Below are 23,196 nucleotides of genomic sequence, written 5' to 3' on the forward strand. Positions count from 1 at the left end.
TTCCGATTTTTGGTTAGCCCCTACAGGGGAATAGGCATTACAAAGATCAGGCTTATTTTTTTGTCTTATGTGCTATCTCTAGCACCCCTCTCCTTCCATAAAGTAAGCTGTTCTTTACTGCTTTATAGTTTCTGAGAAGCTTGACTTTCATTTACTACTCCTTGTTACTCTTTAGTACTTATGTTCTGGGCATGGGAATGGAACTTTTCCAATTAAACACCACAGTAACATTATGAATTAAGTATTATAATTATCATATTAAACCCGAGGAAAGTAGCACTTAGATAATTTGCCCCAGGTTCCATAACTGAAATAGAATTTGAAATCAGCCTACCTTAACTTCAGAGCCCATGTTTTGTATTTCTGAAATGGTCAAATACAATTTTATCCATTGAGATTTGGAAGGATAGTTTCATGTAGGTTTATTAACAAAGATAGACATCATAAACAAAAAATGCACATGTAATTTAACTGGACCACACATTAGCTCTCTCTTTTTTTCAGGTGAATTATAAATATAAAAGGTCACATGTAAAAATACACAAATATATTAAATCTGGAGTATTTAGACTATTTATTTAGAGACAATAAGATCTAGGAAATAAAGTCCAAAATACAGGTTTGTTGGCATTTCTTCAGAGCTTGGGTTATTAACATGAACTAACAGTAAATTTTGCTTGTGATTCAGATTCTGATTTTTCAAACCAGAACTTTCTGTATCTGCTTATTGAATCATAAATACCTAAGCTATATCTTGTAGAAGGAGCTTTTAGCTTTCTACAGAAGAGGTAAATCGATACCCTCAGTCATATAGTTTGTGCCAGAGTGAGAATTATTATTATTTTTTTTTTCATTTGAGAGAGAGAGAGAGAACATAAGAAGAGGGAGGGTCAGAGAGAGAAGCAGACTCTGCCAAGCAGGGAACCCGATGCAGGACTTGATCCAGGGACTCCAGGATCATGACCTGAGTCGAAGGCAGTTGCCTTACCAGCTGAGCCACCAGGCGCCCGAGTGAGAATTAATAATCCCAAAGCTCCTGATTTCTACTTGATAAAACAGGTTTTCACAACATCCTTATTGCTTTTTTCCTTTTTTTTTTTTTTAAGTTTATTTATTTAAGTAGTCTCTATAGCCAACATGAGGCTTAAACTAAAGACCCCAAGATCAAGAGTCACCTACTTCTCCAACTGAGCCAGCCAGGTGCCGCTATTTCTCTTCATTGTTTTTTTTTTTTTTTCCTCAAAGATTTTATCCATTTATTAGAGCAAGAGAGTGAGAGAAAGCACAAGCAAGGGGAAGGGCAGAAGCAGAGGGACAAGCAGACTTCCCACTAAGTGGGGAGTCTCATGCGGGGCTGAAGGCAGAGGCTTAACTGATTGAGCCACCCTTCCCTTCATTTTTAAGTGAAAGTAAACTTTAGTCTTTCAAGATATACATTTTCCAAGAGAAATATTATAAATTACTATTACCTTCTGGCTCAGGTTCAGTTTTCCCTATCCTTTCAACTTCTCTTCCTTTTAATTTTGATGCCCAGAGCATTGGATTAAAAAGTATAGCTACTGATTCTACTTCAGTCATTAATTGGTAGGAAAAGTAAAGTAATATTTTCTCTAAGAATATTATGGGAAAATATAAAAATAATGTTTGAAGATTATTAAAGTTTTGGTAAGTGGTCTTTTCAAATAGTCTATTAATATTGTCTTTTTACTCATATTCTAAAGGAGTTCTAAGTGTTAATGTGGCATCTTGGAGCTTTTATTAAGCTAGACAACTTCCTGCTGTTATACATGGAAAAATGCTATACATTTTTCTGGCTGGTCTCAGAATTAAGGAATTCTGAATTTGTCAGTCTTGGAATCTGTAGTCAGCCTCTTCTCAGAACTAGTGGAATCAAGATGTTGACCACTATACCAGAAGGCCCACATAATACTTGTGTTGGTACCAGCTTGATCAAATGCCAGTAGAGCAGTGTCTATTTTTTCCATGGCCTATGAGTTATGTGTACTTCAGTATTTTTTCCCTCACTTTCAGTTTGATAAAGAATTTTTTGAGCTATCTTCAATGCATTTTTTTAAAGATTTTATTTATTTATTTGAGAAAGAAGGAGCATGAGAGGGGAAGGGGCAGAGGGAGAAGCAGATTCCCTGCTGAGCAGGGAGACTGATGCGGGACTCAATCCCAGGACTCCAGGATCATGACCTAAGCCAAAGGCAATCGCTCACCCAGCTGAGCCACCCACACGCCCCTCTTCAGTGCATTTTTATTTTACATTTTTGAGCAGGTGAGCTGGTATTTTGAAAATAGGAGTTCCTTTCAATTTTTTTATCATTATAATTTTTATTATTGTTTTGTTTTTTTCTTCTAATTTCATTAAAACACATATAAAATATTGTCCTAAATAGATCTGTTGATATACTTTTTTCTAATTTACCTTTTCACTAGAATTTTCATTTGATTTGATCCTAGGCCTTCTGTCCATATCGTGTCATTTAATTTTTGTTCTGCTCATAAAATTAGTGTAGATCCATATAAAATGTGTAAAATCAGTCAGAGGCCTCTACATTTTTAGAATTAACAAGGGGACACAGAATTTTTTTTTTTTTTTTTTTTTTTACTGTTAAGACAGATCATAGTATTACTTTATCAAACCTCATTTTACACATGGTTTAAAGTGGACAAATTTGTAATATTAGAACAACTCTTTACCTTATATCTTTTTGAGATAGGATGTGAGCTGCAATGAAATTCAAACAATACCTTCCCAAATTGGTAATTTGGAGGCCTTGAGAGACCTTAATGTAAGAAGAAACCACTTAGTACGTTTGCCTGAAGGTAAGAAACTGAAATAATTGTTTTGTTATTTTTTGTTTTATTTTGAAGATCTCTCAGACTGATAGGTACAAGACAAAAATGTATACGAGTTATAGGCAACGTTGGAGATACAGTGGTTCAGCTACTTAATAGATTTTAAAGTTAGAGTCTTCAGTGAAAAACTCCAATAGCTATTAACCAGTGATTGTATTTTTAGATCGTGTCAGAATTAATTCATAATGCAAGGTAGGGTCCCTGAAAGTTTTAGTACTTGCAACTATTGGGAGAAATAGATCATGTTTTTCATTAGGAAATAGTTTAGTGTGATGAAAAATATTCCTGCAATTTGCACTGACTTAAAATAGACATAACTTGAACTTAATCTTCCCTGGAAATGTTCAGATAGAGGCTAATTAATGGTTGTGGCTAGTTAATGAGGTGATGTGTAGAATGAATAATGAATGCAGTGAGAGACTGCACTGGGAGGCTGGTTCTCCTAGGCCTACTATAGGCTCTGGTATATGTATCTAAATGATAAAAATGATTAAACAAATTAAGAATAATTTATCAATCCTTCAAAATATGAATTCATGAAAGAAGCCATAAAAAGAAATGAAAAATGGGGAGAACTTAGATCAGAGTATATATTTCTTTAATTTTATTATGGAAAATTTTATATATAGATGAGAGCAATGAATAATCCAGCCAAAGTAGTGATCAGCTCCGGGAAACTTCATCTGTACTCCCATCCACTTTACCTTACCTTTGTCCTTTAGAAGGTATATTCATGACTATGATGCTGTAGGTTCTTCTACAAAAATCGACTTGTTTAGTAAATAATGAAATAACTAATGAAACTTTTGCTTCACTGTGGAATCCAAATGTTAACACCAGTTTAATCCAGTATGATTTTTAGTTCTAACAAATTTTTAGTTCATACAAGTATGACTGACATTTTGGATGTCAAACTATCTTAGTAAGTGACCTTTTAGTCCACTTTTATACACTTAGTGCGGTCAGACTAGCCAAAATCCTGCATAACTTTCATCTTACTCACTTACTCAGTAACCTCTACACCTTTTATTTTTAGAGCCCTTCCTCATTTCCTCCTGGGTCTACTTTTACCCCCTCAGGAATATGAATGAAGGCCCCCAGCAGAACTGATCAACATCATGCCATAAGTCTCATAACCCAAAATTTCTATCCAAGATTACCCTTCTACTCAGGACCCACTTACGGTGATTGATCTTTAAAGGCTTATTAATATAATAATATGGACTTACTACAAAATCAATTAATGAGGGGCACCTGGGTGGCTCAGTGGGTTAAAGCCGCTGCCTTCGGCTCAGGTCATGGTCCCAGGGTCCTGGGATCGAGCCCCGCATCGGACTTCCTGCTCGGCGGGGAGCCTGCTTCCTCCTCTCTCTCTATCTGCCTGCCTCTCTGCCTACTTGTGGTCTGTCTGTCAAACAAATAAATAAAAATTAAAAAAAAAAATTAAAAAAAAATCAATTAATGAAAACATTGGGATTTTAGTGAATATGAAAATTCAGAGTTTTAAATGACAGTTACAGTCTAATAGTTTTATCATCTAATTGTTTTCTCTATCAAAATTTAAATATATGTTATAAGAAAATGGTGAGTCACACATATAATTTTAAATGGCTTTAAAGCTTATCTTGTAATCTCAGAATATTCAGCCAAACTGAGATGGGAAGAAAGCTTTATTCCAGTAGCTATATATGTTAGTGTGTGAGTTCATGTTCATTAATTGGTTTGATAGATAAGACGTATGTCTTTTATTGCCATTTGATTTTAAATTTTAATTGTTATAAAGTAATATATTGCTCAGAAAGTCAAATAATATAAAAATATATATAGTATAAAATAGTATAAAAATATATCATTCAGAAAGTTGAGTATAAAAAGCTCAAAATCAAGAATGGCATTCTGCTGCCTCAACCATCTCCCTCCCCAGTTGTTGTTTTTTAAGATTTTATTTATTAGAGAGAGTATGCTTGCATGTGCACATGGAGGAGGGGAAGAGAGAGAGAGAGAGAGAATCTCAAGCAGACTCCCTGCTGAGTATGGAGCTGCCACATGACTCGATCTCATGACCCTGAGATCATGACCTGAGCTGAAATCAAGAGTTGGACCTTTAACCAACTAAGCCACCAGGCACCCCTCCACCTCCCCAGTTTTAATGTCTGGAAACATTTACCTTTTCTGCCTTTGACTATTTCCACTAGCATTTGCTGACATATTTCTAAATAGTGGGCTTTAACAGCTTTACTGGATTTATCAGTCTTGACATTTATTTATGTCAGCTCCTGTTATGGCAGATGACTTGATTTTTTTTTTTTTTTTAAGATTGTATTTATTTATTAGAGAGAGAGAATGCACAGAAGTAGGCAGGACGGCAGGCTGAGGGAGAGAGACAATCAGGCTTCCTGCTAAGCAGGGAGCCTGATGCGGGGCTCAATACCAGGACCCTGGGATCATGACTTGAGCCATAGCCAGATGCTTAACTGACTGAGCCATCCAGGCGATCTGATAGATGATGGTTTAACTTTCTTACACACTATCACGATCATAGCTTTATTTCCCTCCTACTGTCTTCCCAGTGTAGTTTTATCACGACTTTTGATCAAAGTATTATTGTTTATGTTACTACAACTATATAAATGTTATTCCCTGCCAATTCAGTTGATATATTCTGATTTTTTTTCTTTTTTCTCTTATTTTTGTTGCTGTTTTCATCTTTTTTTGTTTTGTTTTTGCTTAGTTTTTTTATGTGCCTATGGCTAATTCCTCCCTCCTTTTCTAGTGGAGAGACCACATTCATGTAATTTTTATTACACTATTGTAATTGTTCTATTTTATTATTAGTTATTGTTGTTAATTTCTAACCATGCCTAATTCATAAATTAAACTTTATCATGTATATGTATACAGGTATGTATATATAGGAAAAATCATAGTATATATCAGATTTGGTACTATCTGCAGTTGCTGCATCGCTAGGGGTTTTGAAACATATCCCCCATAGATAAGAGGGGACTGACTACAGGCATTCAAGAGCGAAGGATGGGATGGGGTTGGGTAGGAAAGTGCTGAGGTCTCTTCACTATGTAGTCTTCCTCTTAAATCCTCTGTTTTCAACTGGCTGCTCATCCTGACTTTCCATTTTGCTTGAGATTCCTGAATTCAAAGGCTTTTGATTCAGTTTCACTAGAGAATAACTTATTGACCCCTGTGGTGATTGGAGAGGGGTTGTGCTTCTTGAGTTGAGATTGGGAACTTAGGCATTTAACTTGTTCTTTGTACACACTATCATCTAATCCATTGGTTATGCCTACGTTTCTGTGGTATCAGGCCTCTGGTTTCTATAGTTCTGTGAGCGCTTTTCACTAGTATTCCCATCTGTGAGCAACTAGATTTCATTTTACAATATCAGTTCATTATTAAGAAAGGAGATAAATACATTAAATTTGTTATTATTTAACTAGAAGCTCCTGTAAAAGTTGTCCAGTTTTGAAATATCATGAATTGTTCATTTCCTTCTTATCACCCTACAGAGCTGGCAGAACTGCCATTGATACGATTAGACTTCTCCTGCAATAAAATTACAGCAATCCCTGTTTGTTATCGGAACCTCAGGCACCTACAGATGATCACCCTAGATAACAATCCACTACAGTCTCCTCCTGCACAGGTAAACTCTAGTGGGTCTGAAGTATGTTGGAAACTTTTTCAACAAAGGGTGAATTTACAAATTGAAGTTCTATGCATTTATCTTTTTGTTGGAAATGAAATTCTTTTAAAATAAACTCACACACATATGTATTCTTTAGAAGCCCTGAATAAATGGGATGAAGGGCAGGTAATATTTCCAGAAGTGTTTCGGCTTTCATTAAATTGACTTACTTTTTTAGGCTGAAGGGTTCTTCTTGAAGTTTCTCTAATATAATTTGAGTTAATTCCTTTCTAGTAAAATTTGCATGTAGGCAAATGTAAACATTAGAGACACATAAAAATACTTGGTTTTCAGAATTAAAGATTATCAGTGCGTTTCTTCTGACCATTGTTTTTGTCCCTTTTTATTTCTAAAATCTTAAGTTCGTCGTTTAGTTAATTTGATCATTTGTTTATCAGTGACAGATACGAGACTATTTAATAATAATTATAAGGTAATTTTACATATAGATTCCAGCCATCCCATGATCTGAAAAAATTTGCCAGCCTGTATATTTTTGAATTTAATTTAATTTATTCTTTTATTACATTCAGTTAGCCAACATATAGTGCATTATTAGTTTTGATACAGTGTTCAGTGATTCATTCGTTGTATATAACACCCATTGCTCATCACAACACGTGCCAGCCTATATTTTTCACTGTAGCATTTGAACTCTATAGTTGATGATGGTCTTATTCAGACCTCTAGATGGCAACTATAAAGCTTTATGAGTAACCTTCATTCCTATAGAAGGATCTCATAATCCTAAAGAATTTGTATTTTGACTTTCATCAACAGAAATAGAATTTTAATAATTAATCATTCTGCTTTTCTCTCTTACAGAGTAGGATTCAAAACATAATTGTGCATGATTGTTGAATTTCTAAAAGCAAAAGTTGCCAGTGTAATCCGTGGGGTACAATGCTTTAAATCCCTGACTATGCCTAACTAGTCAAGATGATAAGTTTATTTAGTATTCTCTCAGTGTTTATAATCATAAGTTACTTATTTTATATGTTACTGAAAATTTTTCTTGACCAGAAAACAAAAAATCTGTATTTATATCACTTAAACACATAGAATAACTAAAAATATGTTATAATGAGTATTTGATTTTTAATATCGCTGTATGTAGTTGATAGAAATGCCTGCTGTTTCTAATATATAATAAATAAAAAGCTGATTGTGATTGTTAACAGGGAACACCTACATTTCGGATGAGTAATAATTTGGTTGTGTGTATATGTTACTTTTTTTAGATATGTATTAAAGGCAAAATTCACATATTTAAGTACCTGAACATACAGGCATGTAAGATTGCTCCAGATCTGCCAGATTATGATAGGAGACCCTTGGGTTTTGGCTCCTGGTGAGTATATATATATATATTTTTTTAATTTAATGTAGTCCATCTTATAGGGAGTCAAACTGGACCCTTAAATCAGCCTGAATTTTTAACTAAAGAGAAATAACCTATTTTGAATGTTTGTATTAAGTAAACAGTCGATTACAGATATCTGACAAAGTGTTAGGGTTTCTCCACCTCACACCTGTTGATATTTTGGGCAAGATAACTGTTTTGGGAAGCTGGCCTGTACATCAGAAGATGTTTATTAGTATTCCTGGCTTCTGTAGCACCTTCCCAGTGTGACAAACAAAAATGACTCCAGACATTGCCAAATACCCGCTGAGGGGTCCCTACTTGAAAACCTACTTGAAGTCTCAGTGACTCGAATGCCAACCTTGGCTCTTTTTAAATTCTGTGTTAATTCTGTGACTTAAAACACGTCACTCAAACTTTTGGGGGTTCATTTTTTCTTTAGGGAGTGGAGAGGTTGGGTTTGATGACCATTAATGTCACTTCAGGATCTTTTAGTTGATGAATCCTTCAGCTATATAACACTTGAATTACAGGGTTATCTCTTTGGCATTCCCATCCATCTGGAACAATCTTAAGCAGCAGTAAATAAATTCAAAAGGCCTTTTAACAGACAAAATAGAAATCTCAGTGAAGGTGCCATAATGCATATAGGCCTTATTCAAAAGAGAACCCTTCTGGCCTTCTCTTTGAATCTGTCACATTTTACGTAAGAGCACAGTCCTAATGAGCTTGCTTCTCAGTATCCTAGTCTAAAACAGATCAACAGATTTCTCTTTTGGTAGAGTTTCTAAAAGCAGACATATTAAAAGCACAAAAAATAATTTGAAAGGAAAAATAAAACTATAAAAAGCAGACACATATAAAAAAATTCAAGTTACTGGCTAACTCTGAGAGGAAGGAAGATTCAGTCTGAGAGACGCATAAGGGGGCTTTAAAGGTATTAATATCTCATAATGTTTTAAGAGCTATGCTTGTTTTATTCATTTTTTATCTGTATGACATATTTCATAATTTTAACAAGATATTTAAAAGCAGTAACACTCTAAAAACAGTGCCTTGATGCCATTAGGCATATATGCAAAGAACCTTCCATATTTCAGTAATATTTTAAGTAATTGCCATGTTAGAGCATAGTACCATAATTGATGCTCATCATGTAAATGCTAAGGTATGTTAGATATATCATTTCCAATAAAGGGAAATGTGCATTACGTTTAAATTTTAAATTTAGTTTAAATTTTGTTCATCAGAAATTGTTAGAATTAAATAAGTGCTTATGGTATAAAGGAGTAATTTCAAGCTGTCTGAAAATACAGAACCTTTTTTTTTTTTTTAAAGATTTTATTTATTAGAGAAAAATGAGTGAGAAAATGAGCACAAGCTGGGGTGGGGGGGCAGGCAGAGGGAGAAACAGACTCTCCACTGAGCAGGGAGCCCAACACAGGGCTCCATCCTCGGACTCTGGGATCATGACCTGAGCCAAAGTCAGATGCGTAACTGACTGAGCCACCCAGGTGCCCCCAGAACCAAGAAAATTATGTATTACTCCAAAAGAACTTGACTTCTGCCCTTTGCCACAGACCATTTTCTTCACCGCTGTATCCCTTAGTTCACCTGAGTGTTTGGCACACACAGTAGATACTCAACAAGTATTTATTAAAGGAATAAACAGTGAGTTTGGTCACACAAATGTTATTTACCTCCTAACTTTCCTCTGCTTAAAAGTTATCAGAACAACTTTGTAATGGGCGCCTGGGTGGCTCAGTGGGTTAAGCCGCTGCCTTCGGCTCAGGTCATGATCTCAGGGTCCTGGGATCGAGTCCCGCGTCGGGCTCTCTGCTTGGCAGGGAGCCTGCTTCCTCCTCTCTCTCTCTCTCTGCCTGCCTCTCTGCCTACTTGTAACCTCTCTCTGTCAAATAAATAAATAAAAATCTTTAAAAAAAAAAAAAAAGAACAACTTTGTAATGACATTCTGGGGGTTTTTTGGTCTGTCTGTTAGATTGAAAAGTTTCATAGACAGAATGAAGGGTATTTAAAATACTAGTTCTAATCTGGTGGTTTAAGCATACAGTAATACAAGTTTTAGCGTATTCATACAAATACACAAGGAGAAATTAACCAATGTTATACATACCATAAAAGATTCCTACAAGAATATCTCAGTCCTAACACTTTTTTAACTCTGAAAAGACTAAAAGCAGGTATGTGATGTTTAAGGTTAAGAAATAAAAGGTTTTGACAGATGGTAGGGATTAGCTCTGGTATACTCTGTGCTAGTTCTAGGCTTCTGCTGGAGAATGGACTTCAACAGTGGAGAGAATATGAAGGGATCCAGACCATTATATTGCCAAGAATTTTAAAATTTTCTCTATTCATTATATCCTTTCCTTTCTACAAGTCTTTTTCCTCTTACCTTGGTAAATGGCTTATTTATAATATAGAACTGTTGTCTTATTTGTTGAAAAAATTTTGTTCTTTCCTATTCAAAATTTTCATTAAATGTGTTCTAGTCCTGTGCTCTTGAAAAATGTACAGCAAATAAACATAGGGACACTTGGGTGGCTCAGTTGGTTAAGGGTCTGCCTTTGGCTCAGGTCCTGCATTGGGCTCCTTGCTCAGCATGGTCCCTGCTTCTCCCTCTGCCTGCTGTTCCTTTGCTTGTACTTTCTCTCTCTTGCTCTCTCTGTCAAATAAATAAATAAAATCTTTTAAAAAAAATGTAGCTTTTATTTTACATCTACACTAATTGACTTTTCCCCTTGGAGTTAATCATCTTTGTTAAGAAAATGTTTTCCTCTCCTGAAATAGGGGAGTAGGAACAAAAACTGCTACTGCGGCCTTTGAGATTTGAGTGTCAGTCATTTCATGAAGATTACTGGGGACATGTTATATGAGGGTATGTCCAAAGACTAAAGAGGAAGCCCTACCCTGTATTTGGATAATGAGCTTTGATTAAGGCCAGTGGTACTAATTGCAGAGCCCGTTTTTTTTTTCTGTCATGCTCTCCTTAGTCTTGAGAAGTAATTGGTCTTGGCCTAATTTTTTTTTAATATAGAAATTCTCATCACAATACTTGAAAAAAATAAAACTTCTCAAAAAAGCCTGGCAAGAGACATGTGTATTTCCTAAGACAAAAAGAAGGCTTGAATCCGTGGAGAAGTATATCCTAAAAGGAAAGTCTAAATAGCATAAACATGTTGTATCTCTCCAGAGGAATTAGTAATTATAGATCTGATGTCTTTCAGTCCCTATAGTAATACCTCACCATGCTTACTAGATTAATCTGTATTCTGTATTTCCCTTTTTTTTTTGGAGTTATGTTATAATATTTGTAATTGTTTCAGAATGTCCTAGATAATATTTTTATATATAATACAAATAAAACATTTCCTTCAACTCCTCATACAGTGGCGAATGGTATATTGTACCTTCATGTCTTTTTTACTGAGATACTGATTCATGAAATTGCACTACAGTTAGCAGTATCTTTATTCAAAATGCCACCATGGAGTGAGACTGTCTTTACTATTGGGCAGTTCATTTAACCTCTCTGGATTTCAGTTTCTTCAACATGATCTTTATTTACCCCAGTTATAACCTAACAGTAGTTATAGGATTGAATGACCTGTTTCTGAAAATGCTTGGCTGACCATAAAGTCCTATGTAAATATTAGGCATTATAGTTTCTAGATATCCATGGTGATCTAGAACCAGTTTAGTCCTAAGAGTCCTGTCTTGGCTAAAGAGAATTTTTCTTAATCCTGTAGCTCTTGAGGTGTTCAGTGCAAATTAGGTGGTACTTTCTTTCATTCCTTACATGTAACTTCCTAATTACTTTTGCATAATAAATAAAGTACAACCAGTCTTCCTTATTTTATAAAGGTCACAAATGTTTTATTTATTTCTAGATATGTTTCTAACTCCTTTAGCAAGTTGCACTTTTGTGGTAACTTTTAAGTTTTACACTGTGGCACATGTATTTTTCAGTAGTCATCTATAGTGACCTATGCTTTTTTGCTGACTAGCTATAACAGACTAAATATATTCATGTACGGTAGTATGGCAGGGAAGCAAATCTGAGGAAAGACTAAGCCACTAGTAAGAAAAGCCCTGATTCTGCAATCTGAGTAACAGAATTAATTCTCTCCAGCAAGCTCGAGCTTGTGAAAGCAATGATCATCCTTTACTCATATTTGTATTCTTAGCATCTAGAATACTGTGTGACATTTGGTAAATGTTTGGTGAACTAAACCCCAATGAAGCAGATATAGTGACGTGTTGTAACAGCAAATGCTCTCTTTAGGGTACATTTTTTATAGAAACAATAATAATGAGTTTTATTTAGTCCTTTGTAATAGTATTTGTGGAAATCCGTAGCCTGTATTTTCTCAGTCTTTATAGCAAATCCGTGAGGTAGGTGTTATTAATCTTTTTTTTTTTTCCTTTAACTTACGAGGAAACAAGTTGAGAGAAGTTAAGCAAGTTAATTGACGTCACAAAGCTAGTAAATGATGGTGCCATGTCATCGGTCCAGATCTATTAAGCCATGAAAATAGCCATGTTTTATGCTCCTCACTGTACTCTACTGACTGACTCGCAGTGCAAGTTCCTGCTACAGAAAAGGCACTTACACATCTGAGTCTATGTTATGCTAGGTAGTTTATTAAGGAGTTTGGACTTTCAGATAGGGCATAGCTGGAGCCTGGCTGGCAGAACTCTGCCAGGCTTCCTGAGGGCCACATTTATTCATTGGGTGACCATCTGTCCTGATTTGCTTGTGACTAAGGGTTTTTCTGGGACACAGGACTTCAAGTTCTAAAACCAAGAAAACCCTGAGCAAATCCAGGGGTTTGTAAACCTGCATATCCCATTTTAATCTTATCAGTTTAAACTCTGAACAAGAGTATGTGGAGAAGCTAAAAGTAACAAATAAAGGAGATAAATGAAATGATAGCTAATGCAGAGATTCTATTAATTCTGTTTAGGTTACCCACTTGAAAAATACTGCAGTAAATTTAGGCTTATCTCAGTCAGCCACTTGATCGAATAATTGTTATATAGAACAGTGTCCTCTAGAAACTGGAAAACCTTTACTTGAAGAAATACATAATATTTTAAAATACTTTTCAGTAAATCTTGAAATATACATACATCTTTTTTTTTTTAAGATTTTTATTTATTTATTTGACTGACAGAGATCACAAGTAGGCAGAGAGGCAGGCAGAGAGAAGAGGAAGCAGGCTCCCTGCTGAGCAGAGAGCCCTATGCAGGCCTCGATCCCAGGACCCTGAGATCATGACCTGAGCCGAAGGCAGAGGCTTTAACCCACTGAGCCACCCAGGCGCCCTTAAAATATACATACATCTTTTCGCAGCTGCAGAATTTTAAGTGTGGCTTAATGTATAATTTCATTAGAAAGCTTTTTTTTTTTTTTTTTAAGATTTTATTTATTTATTTGTAAGAGAGAGAGAGAGTGAGAGCGAGCACAGGCAGACAGAGTGGAAGGCAGAGTCAGAGGAAGAAGCAGGCTCCCTGCAGAGCAAGTAGCCCGATGTGGGACTCGACCCCAGGACGCCGGGATCATGACCTGAGCCGAAGGCAGCTGCTTAACCAACTGAGCCACCCAGGCGTCCCCATTAGAAAGCTTTTAAAATTGGGTACCTCGGCCTGCCTTTGCTGTGATAAAACATATATAGTACCTATGTGTAAGATCTGGACTCTAAAATAAGCATAAAAGCAGACCTATCACATAGACGCTATAAATAAGACATTTTACTTCACTACTAACAATTAGGAAATATAGATGAAGGGCAAATGGATATTCATTGTATTGCTCTCCTAACTCTTGTATAGATACGAATTTTTCCAAAGTAAAAAGTAGGGAGAAATTAACTACTTTCTTTTAGAAAAGTAAATTTTTGTTTGTTTATTTTTAAGTAATCTCTACATCCAACATGGGGCTCAGACTCATGACCCTGAGATCAAGAGTCACATGTTCTTCCAACTGAGCCATCCAGACACTGCTAGAAAAATAATTTTAGAATTCTGCTAAGAGACTTTCTTTTGCTAAATTATCTCAATGGGAGAGGGTAGAAAAATGAGGAAGATAACCAGAAGGTACCTGTATTTTTGGATCTTCATAATCAGAGCATATTTAGTACATTGGACAAATAGATGTATATATTAATTACTACATTAAAAATAGAATCTTTATCCGTAAAGTGATGTTACAAAGACTGTCTTTTGTTCACATAGGGTTTTTGTTTGTTTTGTTTTGTTTTTAGTTGACATAAAGCTTTCATTTATATAAAGGCATGTGAGTAGAAATGGTTAACCTCCTTTTAAAAAAATTAAAGTTACATGCATGAACTATGTAAGAATATGCAGAATACAAAATGCAGTACCAGAAGAATATAATTTTAAATTTGTACTTTTGAAAGTTGCTTTTCAACCCCATGCTTATAAAATAAAATGCTAATAGACCATTTTTTAAAAATAAGCCTGTTGTGTTTTAAATTTCTAATTCATCTAACTTTTAAAAGTATGTTTAAGAATAAGCAAAAACTACAGCTATAAAACTTTTCAAAGAAAGTGTAAAAGAATATCATTATGACATGGGATAGGCAGTGATTTCTGAGGATACAGAAAGCAATAACCATTAAAAAAAATGATAAATTAGAGTTTAGCAAAATGAAAAGTGTATCTTCATAAAAAGAAAATACTAAGAAAATGAGTACACAAACCACAAACTGGGAGATAATTTTGCAATATATGTATATGACACATACATATGACGGAGGACTTATATCCAAACTATAAAGGGTCTCTGCAACTTAATGCTAAAAAGACAAACAACCCAATTAAAAATTGGACAAAAGACTTGATTAGATATTTAACAAAGATATACAAATGACTAATAAGCACCCAGAAAAGTTCTCAGTATCATTAATCATCATCGAAATGTAAATTAAGGCACAAGACTTTATTACACTCCTACTAGAATGACTAAAAACTGACAACACCAGATGTTTAGTAGGGGTGTGGAGCAATGAGTGCTCTCATACACTGCTTGCAAAATTGTAAAATGGGACATCCCCTTTGACAAAAGAATTTGGAAGATTTTTAAACAGCTTTATTGAGATATAATGTACAAATCATAACATTTATCTCTTAAGTGTGCAGTTAGTGAATTTTGGTAAATGATGCTGTCATGAGACTACCAACACAACAAGACAGATACCATTTCCATCATCTTGTGGGCCCCTTTACAGTAGATAAGTCCTTTCCCCTTCACTCAGCCCAGGCAGCTACTGATCTGCTCTGTCAGTACAGGTTTACTTTTTTAGAGTTTCATATAAATGAAATCAAACATTATGTAGTGTTTTTGTGGCTGGCTTTTTAGCAGACTATTTTTGAGATTACTGGTATATTTAGAAATGGGCAAAAGAATGGACCTTTCACAAAAAGAAGATAAATGAATGGCCAACACCCACACAAAATGAGCCTCAATATCTTCAGTCATCAGAAAAATACTAATTAAAACAACAGTGAGATAACACTTTTCGCTCACCAGAAGAGCTGAGATGAAAGACTGACAACACAAGTGTTGGCAGCCGGAACTCAGATGCATTGCTGGTGTGAGTGCAAAATGGTACAGCTACTTTCAAAAGCAGATTGGGAGGTTTTTTGTTTTTGTTTTTAAGTGATGCCTACACTTAAATAATTTATCCATTCTACTTGAAGGTATTAAAACCATCAAGAATTTCACTGACAGAGTGCTAAACAAAAACAGCCAGATTAGAAAAAAATTATATATGATTCTATTTTTTGAGTTCCAGAATAAGGAAAACTAATTGTATTACTTTTTCATTGCTGCCATAACAAATTACCACAAACTAAGATTTTTAAACGCAAATTTATTATCTTATGGTTTTGTTAGGTCACAAGTCTAAGTCTTGGTCTCATTGGGCTAAAATCAAGATGCTGGCAGAGCTTTGTTCTTTTCTGTAGGCTCTGACTATAGGATACATTTCCTTGCATTTTTCAGCTACTAGAGAGAAGCTGTCCACATTCCTTGTCTCTTAACCAGAAGTCATCTTCAAGCCATCATTTTCCTCTTCCACTTTTAAGGACCCTTTTGATTACATTATGTCCATTCAGATAATTTAGAATAATCGCCCTATTTTAAGATCACTGACTAGCAGTCTTATTTTTACTTTCAACCTTAGTTCCCCTTTGCCATGTAAAGAAACATATTTATAGGTTCCAGGAGTTAGATCTTAGACATCTTTGGGGATTGTTACTTTGCCTTTCATCCTAATTTAATGTGAAAAAATCAGAAGAATGGTTATCTCTTAAGAGCACACTATAGCATGATGAGGGGAACTGACTGTGAAAAGGGATGTGTGGGGATTTTCAGGCAAAGTAGAAATGTCCTACATCATGAGAGAAGTGTATATTACAAAGATGAATTAATTTATCAAGTATGTAGCTAAGGTGTATGCATTTCAGTGGATATGAATTTTATCTTTAAAAAGCACTATTGAGGGGTGCCTAGGTGGTTTAGTCAGTTAAGTGTCTGACTCTTGATTTCAGCTCAAGTCACAATCTCAGGGTCATGAGATTGAGCCTTGTGTCAGATTCCATGCTGGGTGTGGAGTCTGCTTAAAATTCTCCCTCCCTCCCTCTTCCCTTCCCCACTCATTCTCTCTCTCTCTCTCTCTCTCTCTTTTTAAAGATTTTATTTATTTATTTGACAGGCAGAGATCACAAGTAGGCAGAGAGGCAGGCAGAGAGAGAGGAAGAAGCAGGCTCCCTGCTGAGCAGAGAGCCCGACGTGGGGCTCGATCCCAGGACCCCGGGATCATGACCTGAGCCGAAGGCAGAGGCTTTAACCCACTGAGCCACCCAGGCGCCCCTCATTCTCTCTCTCTTAAAAAAATAAATAAATAAAAGGAATTGAGGGGGGCACTTGGGTGGTCAGTTGGTTAAGTGTCTGACTCTTGATTTCAGCTCAGGTCTCTGTCTCAGGGCAGTGAGCTCAAGCCCTGCATTTGGGGGACATGGTAAATGGGTTAGAAGCATAGATGAAACAAGAATGGCCCTGTTGACATTTTTGAAAACCGAATGAATGCTGTTATATTAGTATACTGGTATACATTATACTGTTTATTTTAGTTTGGAATTTTTAATATTAAGTCAAAAGAATGCCCATTTAATTCTAAATGAATTAAATCAGTAAATGCCATGGTAATGTTTATTAGTAAAATTGCATTTAATTTATTTTAAATGTTAATTTTAAAACCTCAAACTACCCAGTAACAACTAGAGTCTCTCTTTGGCAGCCATGAAGAACTGTACTCAGGTCGCCCTTATGGAGCCCTTGATTCAGGTTTCAATAGTGTGGACAGTGGTGATAAGAGATGGTCAGGGAATGAAGTAAGTTGTTTCTTTTATTCTGCATGTTGTAACACCTGATTAAGAGACAATAAAATGATGAAAATGAAAAGTATCTTAATTGGATTCAGTTTCTCATTACATAAAATATGGAAAACCCAAGGAAGATGTAAAATCACAGAGTACTGCCATCCAGAAATGATGCTCTGTTTCTTTGCCATCTTTTTACCATGTGTTTTACATGTTTGTTACCTTACTGTCTTGTATAAATAGTTTAATATCCTAGAAAGCCAAATGGGAATTGAGCCAATTATAACTGAAGCCTTAAGTTTGTAGGGCTGGGTGACCTTGAGCAGAGGTTGCAGAAGGGGTGCTGCAAGGTGACAGGATAGGACTATAGGCTGATGGGTAGTAGGACAGGAACCTTAGTGAAGACTTTTAACATGATCAAGATAAATAATTGTCCTAATTAATTATATCTTTTTTCTCTTGTGTTTAGTTATTGTTATGCTTTCTATCTTTTTTTGCTCTCAGTTGGGTTAAATGATGAAATAAGCTTTTATTAGCAAGACTGATAACCTCCCATTTGTAGCATTATTTCATTCATTCCAAAGCAAATGAACTTCAGACCACAGCCCATTTGTAATTTGGAATTGCTTGTGTATGTACCAGGAGATGTGTTCATAATCATATCTGTATCCATGCAGATACATATATGTAGATAGTTTAAATTCATGTTTATTTGTAAAGTGATATATAACCCTCCATCGCTTTTTTTAAATTACGTAAGATAAATATACATAACATAAAATATACCATTTTATTCTTAAGTGTACATATCAGTGGCATTAAGTACACTCACATTGTTGAGACAGTGTTACTACTGTACTATTCATTTCCAGGAGTTTTTTGCTATTTCTTCTTAAGTATAAATTCATATCCATGCTTTCAGTACTGTGTTGTCTAAAGTTTGAAATGATGTTTTTAAACAGTACCACTTTTTTTTTTTTAAGCCTACAGATGAATTTTCAGATCTGCCTCTTCGAGTAGCAGAAATAACTAAGGAACAAAGACTGCGAAGAGAAAGCCAGTACCAGGAGACTCGGAGCAGTTTAATAGTAACAAATGGTGGAGGTGAGTGGAACTCATGACCACAGCCAGTCTTTACAGTCACTGGTGTTTTTAAGTGATCATTTTCACATTCATTTCTTTTGTTTGTATATCTGTAGCTTCTCCAGCTCTTACTTAATTTTATTTATTTACTTGAGAGAGAGAGCACGAGCAGGGGGAGGAGCTGAGGAAGGAGAAGCAGATTCCCCACTGAGAAGGGAGCCCAACGTGGGGCTCAATCCCAGGACCCCAAGATCATGACATGAGCCGAAAGCAGGCGCTTAAGTGACTAAGCCACCTAGGTGCCCCTGCAGCTCTTCTTTTAAAGACTTCCTCATATGATTGGGAAAAAGTTGTTTTCCATTGGTATTAAATTTTAATTTCTCTAAGTTTTCAGGCTTGCAGTTAAAATACAGTATTTCTTGCGCCTGGTTGGCTCAGTGGGTTAAGCCTCTGCCTTCAGCTCAGGTCATGATCTCAGGGTCCTGGGATCGAGCCCCACATTGGGCTCTCCGCTTGGCAGGGAGCCTGCTTCCCCCCTCTCTGCCTGCGTCTATGCCAACTTGTGATTTCTCTCTCTCTGTCAAATAAATAAAATCTTAAAAAAAAAAAATACAGTGTTTCTCACTTATTTTTATTTTGGAAGGAAACTTCATTAAAGACTATTTACCTGGAATAGATCTTTGTTAATCCTGATTTCATCGTGATTCTCTTTTAAAGTACTATTCTCCTTGTTTTTTTTTTAAGATTTTATTTATTTATATATTGACAGATCACAAGTAGGCAGAGAGGCAGGCAGAGAGAGAGGGGGAAGCAGGCTCTCTGCCAGAGAGCCCAATGTGGGGCTCGATCCCAGGACCCTGGGATCATGACCTGAACTGAAGGCAGAGGCTTTAACCCACTGAGCCACCCAGGCGCCCCACTATTCTCCCTTTTTAAGATTCTCCCTTTGGTCATTCTTTGACCACTTCCAGGAATTCAGTGCATTTCTTAATATTCACCTTTTCATTCATCTTGGATTATATTCTTCAACAGCATCTGAATCTAAGTTTTATTTATTTTGATATTTTTAAATATCAAAATCGTGTAATTTAGGGACATTTGGGTGGCTGAGTCATTAAGTGTCTGCCTTTGGCTCAGGTCATGATCCCAGTGTCCTGGGATTGAGCCCCACGTTGGGCTTCCTGCTCAGGGGGAAGCCTGCTTCTCCCTCTCCCTCTCCCCTGGCTTGTGTTCCCCTCTCTCTCTGTCTCTCTGTGTGTCAAATAAATAAAATCTTTAAAAAATAAAAAAATGAATAAAAATGTGTAATTTAAATTAAAAAATTCTTTTTTAAAATATTTATTTATTTGACAAATCACAAGTAGGCAGAGCAGCAGGCAGAGAGAGAGGAGGAAGCAGGCTCCCTGCCGAGCAGACAGCGCTATTCGGGGCTTGATCCCAGGACTTCGAGATCATGGCCTGAGCCAAAGGCGAGGCTTAACCCACTGAGCCACCCTGTACTCATCACAAGTGCATTCCTTTAACTCCCATCACCTATTTAACCCATCCCCCATCCAACTTCCCCTCTGGTAACCATCACTTTATTCTCTGTAGTTACGTCTTTTTCTTGGGCCTGGGTGGCTCAGTTGGTTAAGCATCTGCCTTCAGCTCGGGTCATGATCTTGGGGTCCTGAAATTGAGCCCCACATCAGGCTCTCTGCTCAGCAGACACACACACACACACACACACACACACACACATACACACACACACACACACACACCACATCTTCTTTATCCATTCATCTGTTGGTGGACACCTAGCTGCTTCCTTAATGTGGCCATTGTAAACAATGCTGCAAAAACATGGGGTGCATGTGTCCCTTTGACTTAGTGTTTTTGTACTCTTTGGGTAAATACCTAGTAGTGGGATTGTGGAATAATAAGATAGTTCTATTGTTAACTTTTTGAGGAACCACCATACTGTTTTCCACAGTGACTATACCAGTTTGCATTCTAACCAGTCGTGCATAAGAGTTCATATTCTCCACATCCTTGCCAACACCTGTTGTTTCTTGTGTTGTTGATTTTAGCCATTCTTATAGGTATGAGGTGCTATCTCATTGTATTTTTGATATGCATTTCCCTGATGATGAGCATTTTTCATGTGTCTGTTGGCCACCTGGATGTCTTCTTAAGAGCTTTCATCCTTGAATGATGATTTCAATTAAGTGATTTGCTCTCTTTTTTTTCCTTATCATTTTATATTCTGTACTCCTGTTACTTACCATTCCATTCACATTTTAGTGGTTTTCTTTTTTTTTTTTTTAATGATTTTATTTATTTATCTGACAGAGAGAGATCACAAGTAGGCAGAGAGGCAGGCAGAGAGAGAGGAGGAAGCAGGCTCCCCGCTGAGCAGAGAGCCCGATGTGGGACTCGATCCCAGGACCCTGAGATCATGACCTGAGCCGAAGGCAGCGGCCCAACCCACTGAGCCACCCAGGCGCCCCAGTGGTTTTCTTTTTAATCTTGCTTTCATATGAGATATCTTCCTTCTTAGTTTCAGACTTAAAATACTTTTGTTCTGATCAGTGCTGTCTAGTATGGCAGCCACTAGAAACATGTGGTTATTGAACATTTGACATGAGGCCTTTCTAACTTTTTTTTTTTTACTTTTCTTTATTGAAGTAATCTTCACACCTGACCTGGGGCTTGAACTCACAACCTTGAGATAAAGAGTTACTTGTTCTTCTTACTGAGCCAGCCAGGTGCCCCTGAAATGAGGCCTTTCTAAATTAAGATGTACTATAACTGTAAAATACACATTGAGTTTTGAAGAATTTACATGGGGTGGGGGGAAGAATGTATAATATCAGTAATACTTTATATTACTTACATGCTATAATGACACTATTTTAGATATATTAGGCAAAGTAATATCTATTATTAAAATTAGTGTCACATTTTCTTTTGACTTTTTTTAATGTGGCTACTAGATAATTTTTATTACTTATATGGTTCACTTTTATGGCTTGCATTCTGTTTCTCTTGGACTGTACTGATCTAGATATTGTGTAAAGGTGATGTTGCTTTCTTGAGAAGTAGTCATAAAATGAACCATTAATTATTTAGTCACACAAATTGTAGCTCATTGAAAAAGATGGATTTATGTACCTGGTTTCTAATGTGGTTATAGATTTATAACCTTTGTGTCCTTTTACCTGTTATTATTAACTCTGGTAACTCAAAATTCCTTTTCTTTTATTAATGGCCAATATAGAAATTTTTAGAAATAAGTAAATCTGAGGGTCCGGGGTGCCTTAGATGGTTAGGTGTCTGACTCTTGATTTCAGCTGAGGTCATGATCTTAGGATTGTGAGATTGAGCCTCATTTGGTCAGCATTCTCAAATGAGGAATCTGCTTGAGAGTCTCTCTCTCCTTTTCCCTCTGCTCCTGCCCCTGCTTTTTCTCTCTCTCCCTCTCAAATAAATAAAAACTTGTTTTAAAGAGGGAAGAAATAATTGAATCTGAAAACAGAAAAATAGACTTCTCTGAGTTCTTTATTCCCAGCAACTGTCACTTATAAGTAGTCTATAGAACATCATACAATAATGGTTGGGGTTTAGTCTCTGGAGAAACCTTAGAAAGCTTAGTAGCAAGGTTTTTGCCCCTACTATGCCATTTTAGCCAGCTTTTAAATATAGTTACTCTTGGGAGCTCCTGGCTGGCACAGTTGATGGAGCATGCAACTCTTGATCTTAGGGTTGTGTGTTTGAGCCCCAGGCTGAGTATGGAGATTGCTTAAAATTAAAATCTTAAAAAAGAAAAATGTTACTTTTTAAACATAATAGAAAACTCCCAAACATATTAGAATAATGAGATGGCTATATCTTACTCATAGGCCTTTTACCCCAAAGCATTTTGAGAAGCAAAAATTCTCAAATGATTCCATCTGTCTCCAAACTGCTACAAAATATCTACACTGCTGACCTCTAGAAAATAAATTTTTAAATAAGAAAATCATTGTTCTAAGTATGGACAACAGTTACAGGAAGAGAAACAGTGGTCAACAGCTGTTTTTTTTTTTTTAAAGATTTTATTTATTTATTTGACAGAAATCACAAGTAGATGGAGAGGCAGGCAGAGAGAGAGAGAGAGAGAGAGGGAAGCAGGCTCCCTGCTGAGCAGAGAGCCGGATGCGGGACTCGATCCCAGGACCCTGAGACCATGACCTGAGCCGAAGGCAGCGGCTTAACCCACTGAGCCACCCAGGCGCCCAACAGCTGTTTCTTTATTTCTGAGTCCACTTTCCTCCTGTCCTTTCTCTTTCATTTTGACTTGACTGTGTTAGGTTTCCTGCCTCCCAGTTCCTTGAAGGGTAGAATTAAGCCCTTAAACTAAAACGGGGGGAAGGGGGCAATTTAAAAGAATATGTACCCCCCAGTGTTTAAAAATTATTCTTCCTCTCTTTGTCTCACAAACTCAAACTGTCTGGTTTAAAACAGTAAAGAGCTTTCCAAAGAAAAAAGAAATATTAGAGGTCTATAATTCCATAATTAGTATCAATTACTGCATTCTTTAGTGAATTAGGACTAAGATTTTTCTAGAACTTATTTTTGTGAGTGTCTATGGACTTAAAAAGAAAGGGTTACCTAATTTACACTTCTTCTCACTCCTCCCACTTTCAGAATAGAAAATATTAGGGAAAAGGATGCAACTGAATGTGTTTATTGGCTGTTGAATTTGACTATTCTTTTCTGGTGTGTGTTTGTG

The 23,196-nt window shown here is 36.3% G+C and overlaps 1 protein-coding gene across 23 annotated transcripts in view; it reads left to right on the forward strand.

Moving 5' to 3' along the window:
• The window catches only part of LRCH3 (leucine rich repeats and calponin homology domain containing 3), a 121,117-nt gene that overhangs the window by 54,961 nt on the left and 42,960 nt on the right, over positions 1-23,196 (forward strand). For all 23 annotated transcript variants that reach the window (XR_014302881.1, XR_014302882.1, XM_082699407.1 and 20 more), the window contains exons 4-8: positions 2,727-2,832; positions 6,390-6,526; positions 7,810-7,919; positions 17,276-17,369; positions 18,341-18,461. Coding sequence is in view for 21 of the 23 variants with exons in the window: in XM_082699407.1 (XP_082555533.1) it covers positions 2,727-2,832; positions 6,390-6,526; positions 7,810-7,919; positions 17,276-17,369; positions 18,341-18,461 (568 nt within the window). In the remaining 2 variants the exon portion in view is untranslated. The remainder of the gene's footprint in view (positions 1-2,726; positions 2,833-6,389; positions 6,527-7,809; positions 7,920-17,275; positions 17,370-18,340; positions 18,462-23,196) is intronic.

Source organism: Mustela nivalis, assembly GCF_964662115.1.
Source record: "Mustela nivalis genome assembly, chromosome: 1".
Classification (NCBI taxonomy): domain Eukaryota; kingdom Metazoa; phylum Chordata; class Mammalia; order Carnivora; family Mustelidae; genus Mustela; species Mustela nivalis.